Source organism: Anabrus simplex, chromosome 1, assembly GCF_040414725.1.
Source record: "Anabrus simplex isolate iqAnaSimp1 chromosome 1, ASM4041472v1, whole genome shotgun sequence".
In the NCBI taxonomy this organism is placed as follows: domain Eukaryota; kingdom Metazoa; phylum Arthropoda; class Insecta; order Orthoptera; family Tettigoniidae; genus Anabrus; species Anabrus simplex.
Window position 1 is genome coordinate 1,381,247,718 of NC_090265.1, and position 26,504 is coordinate 1,381,274,221.

Sequence of the window (26,504 nt, forward strand, 5' to 3'; positions counted from 1 at the left end):
TTGATTGATTGATTGATTGATTGATTGATTGATTGATTGATTGATTGATTGATTGATTGATTGATTGATGTGTGGCCTCGGGATAACAGGATCTAGACAGCACAATTCGCTGTCAAAAATTTGTCTATTTTGTATTGGCAATTGCAAAAAATCAGGAATTATTTTTGCTAATTGTAAGCACACTAAAAGCTGAAAACTCACTCAATGACTATCCGCCTCTCGTACCGTTCCTCTTATATCAAGCAGGCTCTATTAAACAGAGCGAATTCAAATGCATCGCTATCAAGACATATAAACTGTTAAACTAGATGTTCACATAAGTTTATTATTATTATTATTATTATTATTATTATTATTATTATTATTATTATTATTATTATTATTATTATTATTATTATTATTATTATTATATTCCAGCTCCTAGGCTGAATGGTCAGCATATTGGCCTTCGGTTAAGAGCATCCCGGGTTCGATTCCCGGCTGAGCCGAAGGTGTTTACTGCGCAAAGTTTAATCTTCTAGCTCGGGGACTGGCTGTTTGTGTTCGTCTTGGTACGCTTCTCTTCATCTAAATAGAACACACAACTCTAAAAACCACCACAAGAACACGCAATAGTGCATACATCCCTTGGCGTCAGGAAGAGCATACGGTCGTAAAACTGGGTGAAATACACATGAAATACCGATCCCAATAAACTGAGGATAATAAAGAATTATTATTATTATTATTATTATTATTATTATTATTATTATTATTATTATTATTATTATTATTATTATTATTATTATTATTATATTCCAGCTCCTAGGCTGAATGGTCAGCATATTGGCCTTCGGTTAAGAGCATCCCGGGTTCGATTCCCGGCTGAGCCGAAGGTGTTTACTGCGCAAAGTTTAATCTTCTAGCTCGGGGACTGGCTGTTTGTGTTCGTCTTGGTACGCTTCTCTTCATCTAAATAGAACACACAACTCTAAAAACCACCACAAGAACACGCAATAGTGCATACATCCCTTGGCGTCAGGAAGAGCATACGGTCGTAAAACTGGGTGAAATACACATGAAATACCGATCCCAATAAACTGAGGATAATAAAGAATTGTTTTTATTATTATTATTACTATTATTATTATTATTATTATTATTATTATTATTATTATTATTATTATTATTATTATTATTATTATTATTATTATTATTATTATTATTATTATTATTATTATTACGGAAATATCGTGGTGGACAGAGGTGTAAGAAGGTGCTGGCATGAATGGGTGGATAGAGAAAAGATCGATTTTTATTAAAAACTTTAAAATTAGTCATTTTATTTCTTGTCTTTTTTCTCTCTTTTCTTTCCAAATTTGAACTTTGCTAAGCAATAACAAATAAATCAAGTACAAAGTGAGATCGATAAACAAAGTTAGAATCTCCTAGAACAACTAGACAACATGATTCAACAACGTGAGCTTGAAGCTCCCCAGATACAAATTTAACAAGAGCACCACTGCTCCTTTCAAATCCTCCTCAAGTAGACTGAGCTCCAAAATTTACCACAGTAGGGAGAGCGTCTTTGCTCCACACAATACTCTCTAGGAGACTATTCTCCAAATTTTTACTAGTTCAGGCCTCTTAAAGGCACAACCTACATTTAACAAAAACCAATAGTAGACACTGTCTTATTTGCTCAACAGTCGAAATTACATAGAAAAATAGAATGAAAACAGCGAATTTTAACAGGATTAATAAGTGCCCATTCTACCCGGCCGTGGTTAAAAAATGAAAAGATTAAAGTTACTGGCCAAAAATCAAAATGTTAGGAGGCGAACTCTTGCACTCCTTTGGAATTCACTAGAACATCATTTAAACACTATGTGGGCTTATGGCCCGAAGTTGCAGAGGCTAAGCCTATACTACAGAGGTGACTAATGGAGGGAAAATTTTAATTTACAAAATTAAGAGGTAGATTTTAAAGGTTACAAAATCATAGTCACCTCAATATCAAGATGAGAGGGAACACAAGAGGGTTCTCACTCTTTATTCTCTAAGTTCGTTTAAGGGGAGTACGTGCCTCAATTTTTGCAAAAATTTGCGAATTTCATTTTAATGTGTTTTAGTATTCTTTGGTATGTGTACAATAGAGCAGCGTTTTTTATTTCAGTGAAATCGCGTTACAAATGCCCATAATTTGGATATTCCATGGCCCTTCCCATTTACAAATGCCACGCCCTCTTCTGACTGTAGGCTGGGTTTTACTTTTTGATAACTTTCTAGTTCTAGGAAATAAAAGTCCAGTAGTGAACCGCATAGACTATGTTGGAGCTTCTCATCAGTCGAAATCGTATGAAGAAAAGTTGCCTACAGCAACAGAAATATCCAAAATAGCACAAACGGCATCAGTACCGAAACTTGCCCAAGATTAGTCAGAAAAAGAGAACAAACTAACATGAAGTTTTCCAAGACATAATTATAACGTATGACGTACAAATAATATCTAGGATCTGAATACGTTTAATCCACCTTCATAATTTTTTACAGATACTCTCTTTAATCCAACTTCAAGTTATAGCAATATTAGGCTAGATTTTTCTTCAAAGTTTTTATGTTAGCTTATTATTTCGGGTTACTGAGTGGCTTGTCGTGGTTCTTGGTGCACGTATAATAAAAACAAGGAAACCTACAAACACCATGGACTTCCATGAGGAGTGATGCTTCTGATTAAGCCCATTTATAAGGATCTTGCCCATCCTGATTTATTGAAGAAATGTTTGCATGAGAAACCCCAAAATATAAACGAGTCTTTTAACAGTCTTCTTTGGAGCCGTGTAGCGGTACCTAAAAATATTTTTGTTGGATATAAAACCTTAAAATTAGGAGTACATGATGCTGCTTTATCATTTAATATGGGAAATTCAGGCAGAATTGAAGTTCTAGAACAGCTGGGGATCCAACCAGGATGGAATTCGCTCAGTGCGTTTCAAGCTTTTGATGTTCGTCGGACCAAAAAGGAGGATAAAAAGCTGTTTATAGTGGAAGCCAAGATAAGTAAGTCAATGAGAGCAATGAAAAGGAGTCTGGAGGACAAGTAGGATGTGGAATATGCAGCAGGAGGGTTCTAGACTACATCTCAACTAAGATTTATATAAGTTAAACTTTAAAGTTAATTTTCTCTGCTTTTTTTTTTTTTTCTTATATAGGTTCGCTCAGTCAAAAAACTATAAAAGGTGGAAATCTGAAATAATTATCAGTGATACTTCCACATCTTATGTCTGTAAAGCTACCAGGTTATTTTTGATATGTTAATATATGAGACCAGAAAAAATTATTGCTCAAATTTTTCATGAACATTTTTCTAAATTTGGAAAAAAAATCCCCATAAAATAACTATGCATCTAATCCTAAAACTAAGGACAGCAATGTAAAGAACAAAGTTCCTACAATAACACTATGAAGTTTCAAATCTGTAGGACAAAGGATCTTTTACCTGAGCGTACCTAAATATGGAGAAATTACCATTGTCAGCATAGGCAGTACGTACTCCCCTTAAGTTCTTTATACTAAGTTTTAGGATTTACATTGAGAAATGGAAGTTACATTACGAAAGAAATTTGAAACCTTCCCCTCGAACTATCTTTCTAAACCTATTACATGGTTAAACGTAGCCTGCCATTACCTTGAGCTGGTGGACCTCCCGAAGATGGACGAGGGAGCCCTTCCCCTGCCTCCGCTACGAACACACTCTAAACTTCTTGACTGGAGTGATCGAAAGACAACATGGCCCGAACGGTCCCAGCTTTTATAGCGGAGAGGAAGGTTCCATATTTCTCTGGGGCGAAACCCTGGCACACCCCCAATTTTCATTGGACAATCAAATAAATATCAAACATTCTGATTGGTTACATAAATAAATGTACAAAATTTCCTATTGGTTACAATTTTAAGCTGGTGGGAAGAGACAGAAGTACTGATAACCTGAGAACACCAGAAACAAACTATAAACAGCTCAGTCTAGGAAACTTTAACACAAAAAAATCTTTGAAAATTAATTGTTCATCCTCAGCCCAGAGGGCGCACATAAGTTGATAGCAGCGACATCTGTCGATGAATGTTCAAACTTCTTCTATCACATAGTTTGAAGTACAAGTCACAGGTGGCCTTCTAAAAGGCGCTTAATTTGAATTACACGGAGCGGGTGTACCTCTGTAGTAGTAGTAGTAGTAGTAGTAGTAGTAGTAGTAGTAGTAGTAGTAGTAGTAGTAGTAGTAGTAGTAGTATTGTACTGGAGGTACACCTTCTCCGTGTATTTGAACTGAGTGCCTTTTAGAAGGCCATCTGTGATGTAAACCCTGAATTGTGTATTGGAAGAAGTTTGGAACTTTAATCTTCAGATGTCTCTACTGTCGACTTATGTGTCTCCTCTGGTGGGAGGACGGACAATTAACTGTCAAAGGAATTTTGTATTTTCTAGATTTGTAAAACTGAAGTGTTTACACTTCCTTCTTTCTCAAATTATTAGCCAATCAGAAATGTTGGCATATTATATTTTGTAGCCAATCAAAATTGGGAAGTGTACAGGCCATCGGCCTAGAGAGTTCTGGAACTTTCCCCTCTGCTATAAAAGCTGGGAGCTTTCCGGCCATGTTGTCTTCTTCACCGCTCCAGTCTAGAGTGCATACAATTAGTGGAGGCAGGGAAAAGCCTTATCCGTCGTCGGAAGGCCCACCAGCTCAAGGCAATGGCAGACATCTTTTAAATATGTGATAGCTCCAGATAGCTGACTCTAGTGGAAGGTTTCAAAATTATTTCTTAGTATAAATTTCCAAAATTTAATATCATCGTTTAAATGTAAAATTTCAAGCAAGTCTAAGGACTCTATTCAAATCCCTGCTCGGAAATATGTAACTTAGAGAATAAAGAGTGTTCACCCTCTTTTAATTGCCATTCAACTTGGTATGCGGGTGACTATTATTTTCTAAAACTTTAAATTTTAACTCTATTTTGGAACTTAACATTTTCGCCATCTAGTCACCCTCTGCAGTATAGGCTTAGCCTCTGTAACTTCGGGCCATAAGCCCATGTAGGATCTTAAGTGTTTTTCAAAGTGTATTTCAAAAGGAGTGCAAGTGTTTCGCCTCTTAGCATTTTGTTTATGGCTGATATCTTAAGCCTTTTCTTTTGACCACGAAGGCTGTTTAGAATGGGTAATTACTGCCTCTGTTTAAAGTGTCATTAATTATTGATGAGTGTGTAATAGACTTTCGAGCTGAAAGGACAGTGAAAACTGTTGTCAAGGTTGGTCTAGTGTAAAATTTAGATAAGAAAATTGTGCCTTTGAGAGGCTGGATGGTAGTAAATTCTGGAGCTCAGTCTCCTAAAGCAAATGTGCTCTTTCAAATAGTGTAACCTTAGAGCTACAAAACTCATCTCTTTGAAATAATTGTGTCAACAATTTTCTCTATGGTACCTGATTGTTTAAGGACTTTAAATCCCTATTGTTATAAGATCTGACGAGCTCATTGTAATTCTACTTAACTGTTTTTGTTGTTGTTTACCAAAGTTTAAAGTCTAGGGTAAAAAAGGGAAAGAAATAACATTTCAAATTTTAGTGTTTTTAATTATGCTCTCATCTTTTCTCTGTCCACCCATTCTAGCCCGAACCTTCTTACACCTCGGCAACCTACCAAAACATGGTAACAATTATTATTATTATTATTATTATTATTATTATTATTATTATTATTATTATTTGATTGGAAAAAGTTCCTTCAGGGAGGTCGCGAAGTATTACTTTTTCTTTTTCTTTTTCTTTTTCTTTTTCTTTTTTTACGTTTTGATGGTCGTGGAACTACAACATTTTGAGAAAACGCTGCTCAAAGGAACATTTCTCAAGATTTGTTAACACTGCTATACCACACTACTTCAAAGCTCAAGTTGGCAGATTCGATCCTGGCTCACTCCGGTAGTATTTGGAGGTGCTCAAATACGTCATGTCGGTAGATTTACCGGCATGTAAAAGAAATCCTTCGGGACAAAATTTTGGCACCTCGACGTCTCCGAAATGTAAAAGTAGTTGGTGAGAGGCAAAAAACAGTAGAAGTTTCAGTTTCTCTCAGAATACTTCGGTGACTGTTAAATATTCTGTAATATGACACTGATGAGTCGGAACTGAATCACATTTCCGTAATTGCTCCACCAGTATGTTTACATTTGTGAATGTTGTCACTTATCGAGGCCAAAGCAATAATTAATTACTTGCCATTTTGAGTTACGGTAGTGGGCACTAGTGGAACTGGAAAGAGAACAAGTCAAGTGTTCGTTACAAGGCCTTCATGGGAGTAACTTATATATACCGGTAACTGTGATGCAATTGCACTGTCCGGCTCCTTGGCGGAAAGATCAGGGTACTAGTCTTCGATTCAGATGGCCTCGGGTTCGATTTCTGGTTGGGCTGGTTTTAACTGCGTATGGTTAAATCACTTGGGGACTGCTGATTGTTTTCGTCTCATAATCTTCATGCACATACAACAAACAGCACAGGAACACGGAGTAGTGGAATACTTCCTTCTACATAGGGTTGACATTAGGAAGGGCATTCGGGCATCAAACTAGGCCAAATCTACATCGAGTACTGACCTCAGTAAATTGGGGGAAAACATTGCACTAACAAATGCGTTATATATATGGCTTAGATTGCAAAAAAAAATGTTTCACTTCGGTTGTCAAATTCAGTATCCATTTCTTTCTTCTTAGTTTGTTCAAATATCATGAACAATAGGGTAATTAATTATGAAACGAAGTGTTTATAATGAATCTTATTTCTGATTTCAGGTTCTTATGATTCAGAAGAAATCTAACAGTGAAACGGCGATGTTCGTCAAGGAACTCCGAATAGAGCAACATACCAGCTGCCGATGTGCTTGTCTGGTAAGTTGACAATATTTCTCGCTTCTGCTATGCACTCGGAGCCCACGAAGTGTATCCTGAAGAGAAGTAAAGAAAGAAATGTTCCCCTTTAGATGAAAGTTTATTAACATACTGGTAATCAACAGAAATTCTGCACTGCCTTGACCGTCCATTAGCGAGACGCTGTCGACTGAACTACAAGCTGCTCATCGGTATTTTGAAAGGCCTTTTCATATTGCCTATTGACGGAGTAAAAATTATGAATGAATAAATCTATGTAAATAAAAATGGATATGTGTGTGTGTATTTTCCAAGATAGCTCTGAAACACATGGAGCTATTTCAACCAAATTTGGTACATATAGTATGTCTTACTATCTGGAACAAATTTTCGGGGTAAGACACCTCTAGGGTGGGGGCCGCTTCCTTCCCACTCCTAGCCCATTCCTGTACCATCGTCGCCATAAGACCTATCTGTGTCGGTAAGACTTATAGCAACTTGTAAAAAAGGGCTGTTGTTGTTGTTGCCGACTATACTTTAAAGCAGGGCCTCTCAACCGCCCAAAATCTCACGCGTGCAGATAGAGGCGCAAGAGCTCCGTGCACTGTGCATCGCTGCCGCTCGGCATGCACCACGCGCATGCACCCTGAGAGGCCCTGCTTTAAAGTATAACGTTGCATTACCAAACAAATTTAATTTTAATGAACTCTCTTCTGATTTAATATTGATTACAACACCGAGTAGGTGTTTCCTCCATAATTTAGCCTTCCTTTTAGAACACCAGCATAATTTGTGAGCAGCAGTCATTCCGTCCTGTGATGCATAAGCAGTAAGCAAGTTAGAACCAAAAATTTGATCATCAATATCAGACAAATTGTCAAGTTTAGGAATTTCATCCCGAAACACACACATATAAATATTCAAATATTCAATATTCTTTTCCGTCCTACTAACTACTTTTGATGGCTTTCGTAGACGCTGAGGTGCCGGAATTTTGTCCCAGAAGAGCGCTTTTGCATGCCGATAGATTCACCGATACGATGCTGACGTAATTGAGCACCTTCAAATACCACCGGACCTGAGCCAGGATCGAACCTGTCACGTTGGGGTCAGAAGGTCAGCGCTTCAACCGTCGAAGCCACCCAGCCCGGTGGAAAAACATCCTGTGGGGCTTATACACCCCTAGCACCCGTAGAGAAGGGGGTGACATGTCAAAATAATCGAAAACGAACGATATTAGTGTCGAATCCATACTTTTCTGGGTCGCTGAGATTAACTGTGACTCTCTGGATGTTGTTTAAGTTGTTGGATTTTTTGTTTTGTTTACAAATTTGATTTACGTCGCACCGACACAGATAGGTCTTATAGTGACGATGGGATAGGAAAGGCCTAGGAGTGGAAAGGAAGCGGTTGTAGCCTTAATCAAGGTACAGCCCCAGCATTTTCCTGTTGTTAAAATGGGAAACAACGGAAAACCATCTTCAGAGCTGCCCGCAGTGAGGCTTGAACCCACTATCTCCGGGATGCAAGCTCACAGCTGTGCGCCCCTAACCGCATGGCCAACTCGCCCGTTGTGTAGTCATATTTAGCCTCCATCGGCATAGGTGGGTGGGGGTTAAAAGGGGGTGATAACAGAAAATGTCGAAAATGGCCGAGATTTGTGTGTAATCCACAGTTTTCGCAGTCGCTAGGCTGATTTGTGACAGTACTAATGGCATTTGGAATCGCGTTAATCGTATCGATAGCACAACGCGTAACTATGTACAGTTATATTTGGAGACAAAACATGACGGCCACAGTTCCTGGAAGCGAGCTGGAAGCCAGCAGTCAATCACACCCTGCACCCTGCTGAGTTAACGAGTTCTAAGTGATCCTTGTTAGGTGTGGTGAAGTTGCCAAACTACTTCCATCCATACTCTTTTCAGTCTTTACCCTTCCTTCGTGTAGAGTGCAATAGACGATTTGGCAACTCCGACTACAGTTGACGTAGTAAATCCTATAAGCCGCTAATAGACACCGGGCTGCCGCTGGAGAGTAGTGGTGTGAGGCGAGGTCGTCATGTTTTGTCCCCAAGTATATCACTTACTTATTTACCTCCAAGGATCAACTGATTCCCAGAGAATCTGGGCTGCCACAAGAACAGAGTTTAAACGTGAAATAAAATAACCTAAAACTTAAAATTAAGCATATAACGATAACTCTAAAACTACAAAAGAGTTCATAAAATATATCAATCAATATTACAATAAACAAATTTAGAAAAAAACACTTCACACATAATTAACAGGTAATAGCAATCCTAAAAGTAAGCATTTAAAAAATGAACTCGGACAGCGCCGAGTACTACAGCTAGTGTATTGCTAAAAATTGAAGATAATAATGATTAGCTGGCTCACTGCCTGTCGTACCCGTCCCTGTCGGGTTATTTTGATAAACCAGAATTTTTTTTTGTTACACTTCTACGCAGTCCAAGGATCAGGACACTTCACATCCCAGAGCGTTCCTTAACTTATAATGACGTCATAACGTCTCACTCCACAGCTCTGCATGCTCGGGAAGTTGGCGCAACGAAAATCGGCCTCTTAATACAGGTTCCCTCTGGCATACTATGAGTGAGAAGTTGTCCGCCTTTGTATCGTAACGGTTGGCACTATGTGCTGCCGTCCTCGGAGGCCCGGGTTCGATTCCCGGTACTGCCAGAGATTTACTCCTGAAAAGAGCTGCAACACCTCGAGATGAGGACACAAGTTTGCTAGTGATAAGTTGGATATTTTCTTATAGACAGGTAACTCAAGACTTTGGCTAAATGCCACAATGATAAATTTAGCGCAATGATGCAACCGCACCCGACGGCGGTCTCGTGTTTTTAACCTAAACATGTTCCTTTATTTACACTCAGTACATGTTTGTAAGGAAATACTCTAACGAGGGTGCATGCCGTGTATAGAAATTTGTGTGTGGTTGCAGGAATGTTGCGGACAATATAAATACCTAGCCCTCGAGCCAGGGGAAATAACCATTTGAGGTTAATCTCCTACCCGGCCGGGAATCGAACCCGGGCCCCTCTGCACCGAAGAGTCACTATTCATCCGAGGAGCCGGACACCATTGCGGTAGTACTGAGGTAATATACTGCTCACGAAAAACAAAGTATCAAACTTTTGGTCGGCTGTAATACTTCGTGTGCTTTTATTTTGCAGACGTAGATTATACAGAACCTAAACATGTTCCTTTATTTGTACAAAAAACCAAAAATGAACAAAATATACACACACGTTTACGCTTGATTGTCCCAAACAGACACAGTGGGCCAAAACCGAAAGTCACGGCTCTTGAATGCAAATGAAAACAAACTGAAACTTACACTTACCGGTAACACTTTTCAGAATTCAATGTTCCCAACTCTGGCTCGTAGCACAGCAGCACACCGGCTTGGCATGCTTCTGATAAGCCTCCAGATTGCATCCTGGGGGATGGCTCTCCATTCTTCCAATAATGCTGCTGTCAGCTCCTGGGGTGTGAGGGGTTGCTGTGGGTGATTCTGGATACGCCTACCAAGTTGATCCCACATATGTTCGATACAATTGAGGTCGGGGAAACATGCGGGCCCGTCCATTACTTGAATTCCAGCAGCTGCAAGGAAGTCCCAGAATGTGCACTGGCTCCATCATGCACTAATGTGAAATGTTGCCCCATATTGTCTGCGATGGGCAGTACATGGCTCTCCAGAACCTGCTGAATGTAATGCACGGCTGTCAAAAGCCCCTGAATGATTACGAGGTCACTTTTATGGCTGAAAGGAATTCCTCCCCAAACCATCGCTGATCCGCCACTGTAAGCGGATGTTTCCTGCACGTTCAAGGTAAATTTCGTTCTCCTTGACGTCGCCAGACTGGAATACGACCATCTGACCCAGAAAGCTGGAATCTGGATTCATCAGCAAAGAATACTGGAGTCCAGTGTCAGAGCTGCCAGTTGAAGTTCTGTTGTGCAAACCGCAGAAGGAATCTTTGGTGATGAGGAGTCAACCGGGCCACTTTAAACGGTCTCCCGGAATTGCGCTGACCTTCCCTTGGTCTATTGCGTACTGTCTGTGTGCTGATGACAGTCCAATGTGCATTAATTAGCTCACCTCGTAGGTTCCTGACTGTACTGCGGCGATTTCGGAGGGCCTATAAACGAAGAAATCGGTCCTCAGGTTGCGTTGTTTTCCGTTTTCTCCCTGAAACAAGTCAGCGTTTGACATTGTGTAGCTCTTGATATCGCTGACACAACCTGCAGATGACTACTTGAGACACTCCGAGCCGCTTTGCCACATAACGCTGAGTGCGTCCTTCCTGCAAAAGGGTTACTGCACGCTTGAACTGTTCTGATGGTAAATGCCTTCCCATGTCTTGTGTTCTAACCTGCCTGCGCTGCTTAGCAATAAGACAGCTCACACAGCACTGGCAGACCATGCCGCACGTCACGAACCACTCCTGTTTGAGGTGAGGCCACAAAGATAACTGCTAAGCAGTAGCGGCTGGTGCGATCTGAAGCTGGGTGTTGCACCAACATTTTCAGTGTCATATTTTTATTGCTTACAGAAGTATTAAGAAACTGTATTATCGTTAAGTAATGAGCTACATTCCTACTAAAACTGAAAATATATCTGGCAATTACAACCCAGGAAGTAAGAGGATAATTATACACTGTAACTACACTTACTTTTAATAATCATGTTATTGGCTTTACGTCCCACTAACGACTTTTTACGGTTTTCGGAGACGCCGAGGTGCCGGAGTTCTTTTACATGCCAGTAAATCGACTGACACAAGGCTAACGTATGTGAGCACCTTCAAATACCATCGGACTGAGCCAGGATCGAACCTCCCACGTTGGGGTCAGAAGGCTAGCGCCTCAACCGTGTGAGCCACTCAGCCTGGCACAGTTACTTTTGCCTCACTTGAATTGAAAATTTGCCGTCCTGTTTTTCAATTAAGCAAGATGTTGGTAATATTGCGGGTGGTCTCGTATGGCGTGGGAAATAAATTACCCAGCAAGTTGGCCGCGCGGTTAGGGTCGCGGAACTGTGAGCTTCCATTCGGGGGATAGTGGGTTCGAACACCACTGTCGGAAACCCTGAAGATGGCTTTCCGCTGTTTCCCATTTTCACACCAGGCAAATGCTGTGGCTGTGCCTTTATTAAAGCCACGGTCGCTTTCTTCCCACTCCTAGCCATTTGCTATTCCAACGTCGCCGTAAACCTATCTGCGTCAGTGAAACGTAAAGCAAAAATTGTAAATTAAAAAAAAGTGGAAATGAAATTACCTTTGCTAGAGGAGAGAAAGTACGAATGAAGTAATCTCCGCCGAGTGGCACAATCTAACGGGGACATCTGGGACTGTTTCTCGGTAGGGGACTTGCTAGTCTCGTGCAACTCCCTGAGACCGATACTGGCGAGCTTGCTACCTGATGCTATGCAGGCTTAGGCTCCTCCTTGCTGAAGTACATTGCACCGCACTGTCCTCTATGTCTAGGGAGTTGCCGTAGGAAAGCAAACCCCCTGACTTTGATTCGAAGCCAGCAGCGTTTATTGGTCCGTTACGAAGCATTAGTGCAGTGAACGACCAAATATGGTTGAGTTTAACATGTTTTCGAATATATGTTAGCTGTATTAAACTAAAACATCAGAAGAAAAGACGACAAATGAAGTGCAAAATTATTGGGAGTTGCGCAACACTGCAACAATACCACGCACCGCCCCTGCTGCTAAGACTGGAAGGTTATGTACTTGACTTCAATATTCCACCACATTAATGTCACCAAGGGATAAACAAACAACCCTGTAGAGCACCATGGATATGAAACAGCATGTATGTACTCTAGTTCATACCAAAGTTGTGACACGACTTTTTTTTTTCTTGTGAGCAATGTATAAACGTACTGAAACGTATGCTCAGGTTATATAATTAGTCATAAGCCCGTCTGGTGGTCATGATCGTTAACGCATTGTGCTGACACCGTGGTTAGCTAGCTCAAGTCCCGTTGATGTAAAAGAATTTCACCATGAGAATGTTGGCCATCAGGATAGGAGAGGAGGTGGTATACAATTATAATATCTAGTTTGCATACCAGAAGCCTGGATTCAATTCGAAACTTCTGCGCACTGTTCATATGGAGTGAAGACATATGACGCTATTGGTGGTGGTGGTGACGGTGGTTATTGTTTTAAGAGGAATTACAAGTGGGCAACAATTTTCAAACAATACTACTGATCAGAGGAAAAAGTAGAAGGGATCCGAAACTTAGAAAAGTGAAGGTATCGGCCAAAGAAAGACAAAGGCAACGAAGGGTATGAAAATGAAAGACTCCCTAGGCTTCAAAAACCGAATATCATCGGGGTCAGAAAAGAACAAGGGTTGACTATGGGAGATCAGATAGAATAAGTGAGGAGACTGGCACAATTAAGTAGAAGACTGGGCGAGTTGGCCGTGCGTGTAGAGGCGCGCGGCTGTGAGCTTGCATCCGGGAGATCGTGGGTTCGAATCCCACTGTCGGCAGCCCTGAAGATAGTTTTCCGTGGTTTCCCATTTTCATACCAGGCAAATGCTGGGGCTGTACCTTAATTAAGGCCACGGCCGCTTCCTTCCCATTCCTAGGCCTTTCCTATCCCATCGTCGCCATAAGACCTATCTGAGTCGGTGCGACGTAAAGCCCGTAGCAAAAAAAAAAAAAAAAAAAAAAGCAAAATTAAGTAGAAGCAATCCCGGAACTCAGCTAAAGGCCCTATGATCGCCATCCCACGCTCCCATGGTAAGGGACCGTAAGGCCCCTCTGTCGCCTTTTATAACAGGCAGGGGATGCCAAGGATGTTATTCAGCCTACCCCACCCACAGGGGGAGATGACGCTGTTGATGGTGATTTGTCCGTCGGACGGAGAGACTCATTGGTGTTATTCTCCCTACCTCATCATTATCATCATCATCATCATCATCATCACAACCGTCCGGCTCCATGGCTAAATGGTTAGCGTGCTGGTCTTTGGTCCAAGGGGTCCTGGTGTTGTATAACTCTAACTACCGAATAAGAGGGCTGCACGGCAACATCTCTTCGTGATCTCCCTTGGCCATCTCTCCCTTTCTTTTTCAACTAAAAATATTCCGTTGAAAGGCTTTTCATTTTATCCTGTAGTGGTTCGACTGTATATTAAGTTTAAATTAATTATATTATAGCTTGATAAGAGCCCCCGTGGCTCAGGCGGCAGCACGCCGGCTTCTCGCCACTGGATTCCGTGATTCAAATCCCGGTCACTCCATGTGAGATTTGTGCTGGACAAAGCGGAGGCGGGACAGATTTATCTCCGGGTACACCGGTTATCCCTGTCGTATTTCATTCCAGCAACACACTCCAATATCATTTCATTTCATCTGTCATTCATTAATAATTGACCCAGAGGAGTGCGAGAGGCTTCGGCAGCCAGCACCATTCCTATCCTCGCCGCTGGATGGGGGTTCATTCATTCATTCATTCATTCCATTCCTGACGCAGTCAAATAACTGGAAACAGGCTGTGGATTTTCATATTATAGCTTTATAAAACAACAATTACCACCATTACAAACATATCTCTTTTCAGTTGATAGTCTATCATTCTTCTTTCAATGTCATTTCACGGGGATGTAAGCAACGGAGTTAATGCTCTTAAACAGATTATCGACAAAACTTATTTTTCTCCTTAGATTGGGCTTTAAAGAACTAAGGAGGTTTACGAGTTATGAGACTGCAACGAGGACCTAATCTTCTTCTTCTTCTTTTCCCACACCTTGTGAGGTTACGGGTGTGACCTGTTCCACACATATAGATTTTGCCCTGTTTTATGGCCGGATACCCTTCCTGACGCCAACCCTATCTGGAGGAATGTAGTCACTATTGCGTGTTTCTGTGGAGGTTGGTAATGTGGTGGGTTGTTTGATTATGAAGAGGAGAGTGTTGATAAAAGCACAACTAGTCCCCGAGACAGAATAATTAAGCACACGCGATTAAAATCCCCGACCCAGGCGAGAATCGAACCAGGGACCCTCTGAACCGAAGGACTCAACGCTGACCGTTCAACCAAGGAGTCTGACAACGGGGACCTAAAATACTAGATTTAATTCCAGTCAAGCTAAGTTGGAGGCACTGAAGATGAATGAAGATAGAAACGTGACGCAGCAATTTCACAGTTAAACTTGAAATAAAAATAAACCCTGTAATTTTAATTTGTGTTGCTTTGAATAGCTTGTTTGAAACGGTGTTTGTTAAAATCCGGAGTCAGTGTTATTACAACCGACTATTCATCATATTGTTACACACCAATATCTGTTTGTCTCACTTTACAAGTATAAAATACTCCGGAACTAAGGAGGAAAAATGTCTTATTAAGTGGAGTTCTCTGAGTTTCGTCATAGACTTAGTGAACTGTGTTACATTGGAAGGTGTAAATCGTGACATCGAAAAGTAGAAGTCATCCCCCAAAGCCCGAAGTGTGTGGTAATCTCGAGGCCGTAGGTGACTCTTACATAGTTTCCTTTAACCTGTGCCAGCCTTATTTCATCCTTCCTACGCAATCTCCCTTGGACAAATCTCGTTCTTTAACGACTTCAATGGTATTAAATATGTGTCCTCTTAAATGCCAGCTTTATCTTCATCTTTATCTTTATCTACTTTAAAAGTAGGTTATTCGTCTATAATAATGTCATTCCACACCATTTCTCCACTGACAGCTTGGAACATACTGCTTAGTCGAGCTGTTCGTCTCCTTACTCCCAAGTCTTCCCAGCCCAAAGTTTGCAACATTTTCGTAACCCAGCACAAACCGTGCTGCTTTTCTTTGGATATTTCCCACTTCTCGTATCACATAATCCTAGTGTGGGTTCCATACACTGGAATCTTTCTCTAACTGGGGTCTTACTAGAAATATACGCCCTTTCCGTCACTATGAAGAGTTATGTTGGCTATCTTGTTATTAGGGTGGAAGATACATAACGCAGATTTGCTGCTAGTTGGTCCAATTCTCTGTTTCTTAGAGTAAATACTGTGCATAGAAAAGCAAGCTCTTTGCTTACACAAGTCTCCCTTTCTTTCAGGCTGCTATGCCATGTAGACAATGCTATGTTATCAACGTGGCATAATTTACTAGATTTCGTTGGAAGTAATTCAGATATACACAAATTGAAGAGAAGAAATCCATTACAAATACTTTTGGTAGCCTGTCACTCAGATATAATTTTTGAGTTAAAGTTGTTGATTGTGGTTTTTACCTTGGGGAGCTAATAGGTTTAAACCCCACTGTTGGCAGTCCTAAAGAGGGTTTTCCGTGGTTTGCAATTAATTAAGGCCACGGCCGCTCCCTTCCCAGTCCTAGCCCTTTTCTATCTCATTGTCGTCATAAGATCTATCTGTGTCGGTGCGACGTAAAACAAATTATTTTTAAAAATGTTTTGGGGAGCATGACAATAATATATCAGGTCCTAGAAAAACATTTGCAATCTGACAGATATGACAAATGTTTTACACTGGTTTTATTGAGAGACTTCAAGGAAACATAGAAAAGAGCATATCCTATAAAGTGGCTCAGTAATTGGGAGCAATTTAGCAAAGCCTTACTGGACTACTTAGATGATAAATCTTCGGAAACAGACAGAATGCACGAATTAATTTCGAGGGCTTCCTTATATTAAAGCGGAAAGTTTCTTTCAGAATGTCACTGAATTTCTTGTTAATCGATTTTATACGAATGTAACCACTGAAGCAATTATATCGAATAAAAAGATCTGTTTGATAAAAGGTTTTCTTGAGGATGAGGTACGTGAAATAGATTTGTGGATAGACGTAGATCATGGATGTGATACAAATATAGTATGAATATCGTTGGAAAAATCTTAGCGAGCAGATTATAAACATTAATCTTAAGGAAATTATAATCCAGAATTATGATGTTGTGCCATCTTTCCCTTGCTTTCTAAAACTCTTGAAACTAGAATTTTATAAATCACAGTGATAATGTAGTTTACTAAACTTCTTCAGGTAAAACTAATATAAACGAAGTATATTTTTATGCTGGTAGTGAACAAATATTTGTTTACTGTATTTCAATCGTTGCTCCTTTCATACATGGGTCTCTCTGTTGTTAAAGGAAGTTTATTGAATACTTACTTAATATTTCTAATTGGTTAATTATCTAATATTTCTTTGTTAGTTAAGTAATTGAGAGCATCTTAGCAAAACCGTATTGCATATTTTAACAATTTCAATAGCGACAAGAAAATTCTATATTAGAGCCATAGTGCTGGGTGGTGATGGTGGTAGTGGTTATTGTTTTAAGAGGAAGTACAACTGTGTAACTCTATTTTCTTAACACTAACCGCTAATGAAAATAGAAGTACGAACCTTCGGGAAATGAAGATGTCGTTGAAAGAGACCTGCCACAAAATGTGTGAAATTGAAAGACCCCCTAGGCCTCGCAAAGCTAATACCATCTGGTTCAGAAGAAAACAAGCGCGGCCAAAGAAAGCCGAATAGGAAAGATGGAAGTGAGGATCCTAGCACAAGTAAGTGTAAGGAATGCTAGATTCAACCGGGGAACTCCTGGTCTCACCAACCCACGTTCCGAAGTTTACAGCTCTGAGAATTGCCCCTTTTATTCACCTCTTACTGAAGGCAGGGGATACTGTGGATGTATTCTACCTCCCCATCCACAGGGGGTGTACAGTACTGCTGGGAAATCTAAAATATGAAGATATAAGAACTATCAGCCCAGAGGCTGGTTGGATCCTCAAATAGCACCCCCCCACCTCAATAGGCGATGGTGGCGCCAAAATGAGGTGTACTAGGCAGGATTAGGATGGAGGTAGTTTGCCATTGCTTTCCTTCCTGGGCTAGAAAGTGCTACTGCAGCACGACTGACCATCATAACACTCACCGCACTAGTCATGCTCCGAAAGCCATTACTCAGCACCACCCATACCACAGCAGCTTCCATAATGTAACAGCTATGTATGAGATTGGGACTTCGGTGGAAACTACACTTTGCTCTGTCTTCTTGTCCCAAGAGACAGATGCTAAAGTATTACGTACATCAAGAAAGTGAAACAGGTGGATAAGAACTAGAAGTAACTAAAATATTAATTTCAATATATGAATCTGGTAGAAGCAGAAGTGGAGAAACATCCTTTATATATAATTTAATAGCACACAATTTGTGTATATAAAGCGATTACATGTCATTTAAACATAAGTCGCTTAAGCGCGGCCAGTATCCAGTATTCGGGAGATAGTAGGTTCGAGCCCCACTGTCGACAGCCCTGAAAATGGTTTTCCGTGGTTTCCCATTTTCACACCAAGCAAATGCTGGGGCTGTACCTTAATTAAGGCCACGGCCGCTTCCTTCCTACTCCTAGCCCTTCCCTGTCCCATCGTCGCCATAAGACCTGTCTGTGTCGGTGCGACGTAAAGCAAGTAGCAAAAAAAATAAAAATAAACATAAGTCAATTATAGGCCTATTTCTCTTAGAGCATTCCACGACATGGTAACGAGAACAAGTCAAATTACACAGAGTACACACACAACTCTCGTCCGGTTCATGAAAGATCCTGGTTTTGCAGAGTTTGTAGTAATATCCATGAATTGCCATAGAATTGATAAAATGTCGGAGGTCCTGGTTTGTATTGGTCCATGTTCTGTTCGTCATTGCTTCAGTCGTATAGAATTCGGGACAAATATCATTCCTTTTGGCCACTCTTTCGTCCAGGAGTTTCTTCCATTGGTCTGTATAAGGTAGAGCAAGCTTGAATCTCAAATCTTCAATTAGGAAAGGCTCCCTTGCGAGTTCATAAACCAGTCTTGATCTAGTGAATCTAGACACACACAGGGTTGTCTTTAAGAATCTGGCTTTGACTTTTTCTAGGATGTGTAGGTCATTCTTTGTTAGCTTATCCCAAATGATTTCCAGCCCATATGTTAAAATAGGGATTATTTTTGCGTCAAACAGGGTAATGGCCGTCTTGAGAGATAGTCTGTTTAGATTCTTGATGTCAAATATCGCTTTCATAGCTGCCGCAGCGCGTAGTCTAATATGAAGTCTAAAGGAGTTTGCTGTCGTCTGCATCGTCAAGCCCAGATATTTGAAACTGTTCACGTCGTTTAATGTTTCTGCTTTGTACGTCACTTTGTCACTTGAGGATGTTCGTCCACCCTTCCTGAAAATCATGTAGACAGTCTTTTCGATGTTTACCTGCAATTCATTTATATCTGCCCACTTCTCCAGTGCTCTTCCAATTAGTGTTGGTCTCTTAATTATCAACTATTAAATCTGCAGTTTTCTAGTTTCACTGAAGGCATCACATTCAAACAGTATACAGACCATAACACTGAACATGTGCAATTTTGGAACACTGCGACCCAAACCCCTCAAATTAAACAGCAATTTCTTGTCAGAGTTAAATTAGATAGACGCGTAAATTTTCACTTGACAAGAGTATTTCTTTTAAAACCAGTCCGATCTACATGGCGGTGGATACAGCCAATACATTCAAAGAATATATGAAAATTTCCATTAGGACTAGAGCTACTGGCATATATCTTTCGCTAGAAAGAGTGATGATACAGACACTGTACAAAATCAATTCAGCTGCTAGCATTTCGTATTTTCTAACGATGGGCAGCAGAGAGCCATGGGAATGTCACAACAGTATTACAATCTTAGATGTGTCAAGTTACATGCTGACTGTTCTAACAGCTTTAGCCACCGTTCCTGTACTTAAGTAGGCATACAGCTTTTTCACTGCAAGACTTGTATTCATAAGTTAAATTTTCAACAAATATTGAAGAAATCATCACTTCCTTTGTTCAGTGGTTAGCGTAGCAAGTTGCTATCTCAGCTTCGCAAAGATTTTTTTTTTTTTTTTTTTTGCAATTTGCTTTACGTCGCACCGACACAGATAGGTCTTATGGCGACGATGGGATAAGAATGGGAAGGAAATGGCCGTGGCCTTAATTAAGGTACAGCCCCAGCATTTTCCCGATGTGAAAATGGGAAACCACGGAAACCATCTTCAGGGCTGCCGACAGTGAGGTTCGAACCCATTATCTCCCGATTGCAAGCTCACAGCTGCGCGGCCCTAACCGCACGGCCAGCTCGCCCGGTACAAAGATTGCAAGACTGACTTTAGGCCTTACTCTTCCTTATGAAGACTACCAAGGTGAATTCTGATAAGGAAAAGACGCAGAATAGACACTTGGTATTAACGGTGATGAGATCCGTTGTGCAGATCAAACAACACCTCCACTGGTTCAATAGTCGACGGCCAATAAGCCAAGAGTCCATGGCACTGGAGTTTACTCACATGAGCACTTAAAAACAAAATCAAATCAGGATTCTTCAGCGACTGGGCATTTTCTTCTTTGTTCCACTTTTCTCATGCAAAACTAAAAACTTATCTTCAATTGCAATAGGATCGCTCGTGTAACGAAATGTAAACAGTTACAAATGTCTGCTATGTAAGGTTAGGATTGGAAGAAACAAGTTTTTTAGTTTAAACTGTAACTTTATACGAAACGCACATAAGATGAATCTGTGTCAGTATTGCAGCTCATCCCTAGATAGAAGTCAAGGAAAGTCAAGTGTTCCTTTTACAAGGCAGTCAGATGTGCATCTATTTAGCGTTGGATACAAGACAATACATTCAAAGAAAGTATGAAAACTTTCACCTGGCCTTGAGAGCCCACTGCATACTCATATCTCCCTCTAAGAAGAGTATGAAAACAAGGTACCCGAGTGAGTTGGCTACGCGGTACAGGTCATTAACTGTAAGCATGTATTCGGAAGATGACGGGTTAGAATCACACCGTCGGCAGGCTTGAAGATGATTTTCTGTGGTTTCCCATTTCCATTTACATTACCTGCTCAGTCGTTGGCCTTTTTCGTCCCAGTGTCAGCGAAGACATTTACGAGATAATGTAACGTTAACTCGCCAGAATACCATGAGAAGCACTAAGAAAGAATGAATCCAATCTGGTATTGCGGTATCCCCGTGGAACTCGGTTTAAAGACTAACTTCGAGTCAGCGTGAAAGTGGTCGCTCGTTTCACATACCCTATGCTGAAAAGACTTCTAGCTAACCGACACTAGATTATTGCTTAACTTCTAGAGGTTCTACTGTACAAGGGCCTGGGGCTCATAATGAATCAAATCTGATGACAATTTCGGAAAATGTTCACCTTGATACTTTTCAATGTTCATTTTTTCTTTACTTGTAATTTACGGTCAACGATTTCTGCGTAAATATTACTATATAACAGAATCGCCGTATCCCCCAAAAGTAGGACCCTTCAATGCTCTTGCCACCATTCTATAATAAATCCGCATCCAAATGCGACTGCAGTATATGTTGGATAAAGCAATGGGCAGTAGAGTGAGAACATTTGAACTGAGAACCAGCCGTACGAGGTTTCCCTTCGGCGAACGTGTCAGTTGCTCCCCGTGTGTTGACAGAGTTCAGTGGCGGTGATGAAACTATACAGACGTATCATGGACTATTTTAGAAAGTATGCTTCTTACCAACGTTTTAACTTAAATCATTTTGTAGCCCTTTGTGCAGAGCCATGAAAAATCCCTACTTGTTGTGAAGGATGCCTAAGGGTGTTTTTTTTTTTTTTTTTTTTTTTTTGAGAATTTCGCAAACGATGACCAATGCCATCTAATTTCTCTTCGGTGAGAATCCTACGATGTCTGTTTCTTTTCTTTGGCTGAACACTTCTCTTAGCCTGAAATGTATTATAAAGAGCATGGCTTGTTGTGCGATCTGGAGCTTTTACACCCGGAAATCTTTCTAGAAATCGTGTTTGAACTTCACATGCTGACGTGTTAACACATTGAACACACGTTGTGTAGTAGTAAATATATAGAGTATCACAGTACACTTCGTTATTTAATACACAGATTATAACAGAATACTCCCATCGCCTAGTTCCGGATCGCCTGAAACTGGAGAGAGAGAGAAATCGTTTATTATAATCCAAACTGTTTTTGATAAAGGCATGATTTTCCTTCTTACAGTATTAGTTTATCTACAGGGTCATCCGTTTAGGACGTCAGAAAAGTAAAACGCTATACACAAGAAACAATGCACATTTTTTGCTTGTTAACTGTACATACATATTAAGGAGAGTCTGGAGTTTGTCACAGCACATTAGCACTCAACATGTTCACCATCGCGCGTGCGGCACAAGCGATACCTCGAATCCATGTTGCGCCACGTAGCACGCAGCATTTCTGGAGTGATTTGCTGAAAGGCCGCTGTAATCTCCCTCCGTAGGTCAGCCAGATTCTGCGGTCTTCGTGCGTACACTGTCGACTTGACATAGCCCCATTAAAAAAAACACTAAAAAAACTGGACGGGTTAGGTCAGGGCTATTAGGAGGCCATGGGATAGATCCATATCACGCCGCCTTCCACCTGTGTGAGGCATCTACAATCCATTTTCCAAAAACATGTTGTACCATTTAACAATGTCCCGATGTGATGGGACATGCCTAACGTTGTACTGACGTCTGAAAGCTCGCTGGGTCTCCACTACGCACGAAAATTTGACATACCATACGACACACTGAGCGCGTTGTTGTGTAACGACCATCTTCACTCAACTCTCTATCAACAATGAACACTGGGCCCTGTTTCATAAAACATCTTTCACTAATATTATTAGTAAGAAACCAATATTATTAACTAATAATATTAGTATTATGTTTCAAAGAGATATTAGCTAATAATATTAGCAATTAGTTTATGAGTCAAAATTATTAGTAGATATTCCTAATAATATTAGTAAATTGTTTCATAGACAACATGACTAATAAAAGTTACTCATATTATTAGGATTATTTCCATGAGTGTATTTTGACTCATAATTCATATTATTAGTGAAACCAAAGTGAGTGGTATTTTAATATTTTGGCATAGAATCGTGAAGATCGTTAAAATGGTCGACTCAGATTCAAATAGTGATAAGGAACAAGTGTAGGTATTCACCGTTCAATAAACGTCACGTCAAAAAGAGCCTGTACTGGCATGAAACAAACATATGAATACAATGGGAGATTTAGGTTAGATTACAGAACGTTTCAGTATTTGCTTGATAGGATTGGTAATATAACGTTCCACTGCAAGGAATGAAGCATAACCTTAAAATAGCAGCTTCGCATTGCACTCCACTGGTTGGTAGTGATACACAGTATCATTGTGTTTCTCTAGTGCAGTTCTGCTCGGACACTCCAGGTATCCTTTAAAATCTTGGCTTATATCACCAGTAAACCAAGATGATGGTGGTGATGATTATTGTTTAAAGAGGAAGTAGGCAACAGCTAGGCAACCATCATCTATAATAACTAGGGCCCGGATATTTAGGTGGCATAAACCTTCACTTTAGGTTTTTTGAATTCTTAAAATAGGTTATTTTAGGTTTTTGCCTCCAGGCAGCAATATTTTTTGGTTTTCGTAGTTGTGTAAAATTTATATATGTACGTATTTCACAAAAGTTTACATTGTCATATTCATAAAAATACACAGAGAATACACTGTACTGTTTCCTTTGTAAGTTATTTTTTGGCATTGCAGTAAATAACAACGTACATACCCAAATTGTCAGGCGTAAATGATTTCCTGTTGTCACGTAACACATTCTTATATGACGAAAAAGTTCTTTCAACGGAACGTGACGTCATTGGAGAGTATTACATAGATGCTAATGCAGCAGGTTGGATGGGTAATTTTCCTGAATACTTTTCACCCTGTAATACTTAATTGATGACTTTCATATCTTCAAAACCAGGATTACGTCAAAGAATCTTCTGCAGCTTCGAAGAACATGCCACTCCCAATGGCCCAGGTATTTCTCTTCTGGAAACATTTCCAATGATATCCAGGGAATCTTTGAGTGGCAAGGTTGCACCTTCCAACTGGAGAATAGCTTCTGGTATAAAACAAAAATGTGTCTTAATATATGCTAGGGAAGCGACGAGTGTCGGGCACTCGAGCGATTTCTTGGCCTTTGCGTTGCAGGAAGCTTCTGTTTCATCCAAGTCATTGACGACATTTTTAATATCTTCTAGGTGCTCAGCATAGTAAATAGCAGCAGACAGCCAAGTTCCCCAGCTGGAACTATACAGCAATTACGGTTAGAAAATATTTCAGGAAGCAGTCACCACACACTCTGCAGGCTGTACTCTCTATGGACGACTGGAGACGAAACTGTTTACGTTCCTCCTGACCTATCAGATGCATCAAGGAGCCACCAGATATCACATATGTAGTGGGAAGCATGGGATGTGCTGCATTTAACGGTCGTAACATGAACTACCACCGTCCTACTGCTTGTAATTGCGGTGGAAATAATTTTACAATGCAGGGAATATAACATTCTTTATTTGAAGAAGGTAAAACAGCTATTTAGGTTATTTTAGGTGTCAACCCCTCATTTAGGTTTTTTTAGGTGCAATGAAATTCACATATTCTGCTCCAGGAAGTGTGAAACGTACAAATATATCAAAATTTGTAAATTAAATAGCGAGGAAAAAAGTAGGTTAAAACCTAAAAATCCGGGCCCTAATAATAACACTAATCAGATAGAAAAATGGAAAGGATCCGACATTTTGAAAAATGAAGGTATTGGCCAAAGAAAGAGAAGGGCCACGAAGGGCGTGAAAATGAAAGACTCTCTCGGCCTGTCAGGGTCGGAAAAGAACAAGAAATGAACAAGGGAGGTCGGAAAGGTAGATCAAAATGAGCCTGGCACAAGTAAGTTGAAGCAATGGCAGGACTCATCTCAGTGCCCCATGTTCGCCAACCCACACTCCCAAGTTGAGAGCCCTGGGACCTCTTTTAGTCGCCTCTTGCGACAGATAAGGGATACCGTGGGTTATTCTACCGCCCCCACCAACAGGGGGTAGTAAACAAAGATTTTGCTAGTCTATCTCAACAGAGATTTTTAAGAACACATGAAATAAAAAAGTAAAAAGGAACAAGGAAGGTTATAGTGTTAAAAAGGCTGTGAATAGTTGACGCTTTAAATCAAACACTCTCCACAAAGAAATTTTCTTCTCTCACATTATTTTCACTTGTTTTATCCATTTTCATAATTATCAAAGTCACAACAACGAAAGTATCAAGTGAGCCTCTCAAACATGTGAATTAATAGTCGGGTTTAGTCAAGCATTAGCTTATTGCTAAGAACAAACCCAAACCAAGAACATATGCAACAGACCGATTCTAACCTCCATTTGTATCAGCTGACTAATGAAGTAATATTATTAGTGAAGATATTTTATTAGTCATGTGTAAATCTTTATGAAACAGAATTTGGTTAACTAATAATTATTTTTATGAGTTCTAATATTATTAGGTAATATTATTAGATAGTTTTATGAAACAGGGCCCTGAGCGCGCGCGCTAATTTGTACCGCCTCTGTACCTGACATCTGGTGATTGCACTATGAACTACACTGCTGCGTTGCTTCGTGGAAGTCATTGTTGCAAAGAGAATCATTGTTAACTCCCATCATTGTCACGTACATGACAGAAAATTAATAATATATTTGCTTTACGTCCCACTAACTACTCTTTTACAGTTTTCGGAGACGCCGAGGTGCCGAAATTTTGTCCCGCAGGAGTTCTTTTACGTGCCAGTAAATCTACCAACACGAGGCTGAGACAGAAAATTGCATAGATATATATGCCTTAACATAAAAGCTATAACGTTATACTTTTCTGACATCCCAAACGGATGACACTGTATTACTACATTAAACATTAAAGCCTTATCTACATATATAAAATAAGAGTTTTGTCTGTACATTGCTCAGAATTTGAAAAGAATGGTATTTCTGTATCGGTCATGTCCACAGTAACAAGAAAATGCATTTTTTTACTTTTCCGTAATGTCTGTCTGTCTGTCTGTCTGTCTGTCTGTCTGTCTGTCTGTCTGTCTGTCTGTCTGTCTGTCTGTCTGTCTGTCTGTCTGTCTGTCTGTCTGTCTGTCTGTATGTATGTATGTATGTATGTATGTATGTATGTATGTATGTATGTACGTACACGCATCACGAGAAAACGGCTGAAGAGAATTTAATGAAAATCGGAATGTAAAGTCGGGTGATGAACCGCTACAATCTAGGCTATAAATTATTTTAATCACGCTGAGTGAAATGGTAGTTTAGGGGAAGGCCTGAAATTTAATTGTCAAATATTTATATTATTAGTGATCGTGTCTTAAGGAAAATCGCTAGACAAAGATGGGAAATAAGTCGCTACAATATAGGCTATACACGCTGAGAAAAACGGTAGTTTAGGGGAAGGCCTAAAATTCCATTGTCAAATATTTATTTTATTAGTGGTCGTATCTTCACGAAAATTGGTATGCAAAGTCGGAGAATAAGTCGCTATAATCTAGGCTATCAATAATGTTATTCACACTGAATGAAATGGTAGTTTAGGGGAAGGCCTTAAATGTAATCTATGTATAAAATAAGTGTTTTGCCTGTACATTGCTCAGAATTTGAAAGGAATGGTATTTCTGTATCGGTCATGTCCACAGTAACA

The 26,504-nt window shown here is 40.1% G+C and overlaps 1 protein-coding gene across 1 annotated transcript in view; it reads left to right on the forward strand.

The window, feature by feature from the left end:
- The window catches only part of LOC137498265 (vascular endothelial growth factor A-like), a 191,484-nt gene that overhangs the window by 137,020 nt on the left and 27,960 nt on the right, over positions 1–26,504 (forward strand). Inside the window, exon 5 of the mRNA XM_068225780.1 lies at positions 6,823–6,918. Within this exon, the coding sequence (XP_068081881.1) occupies positions 6,823–6,918 (96 nt within the window). The remainder of the gene's footprint in view (positions 1–6,822; positions 6,919–26,504) is intronic.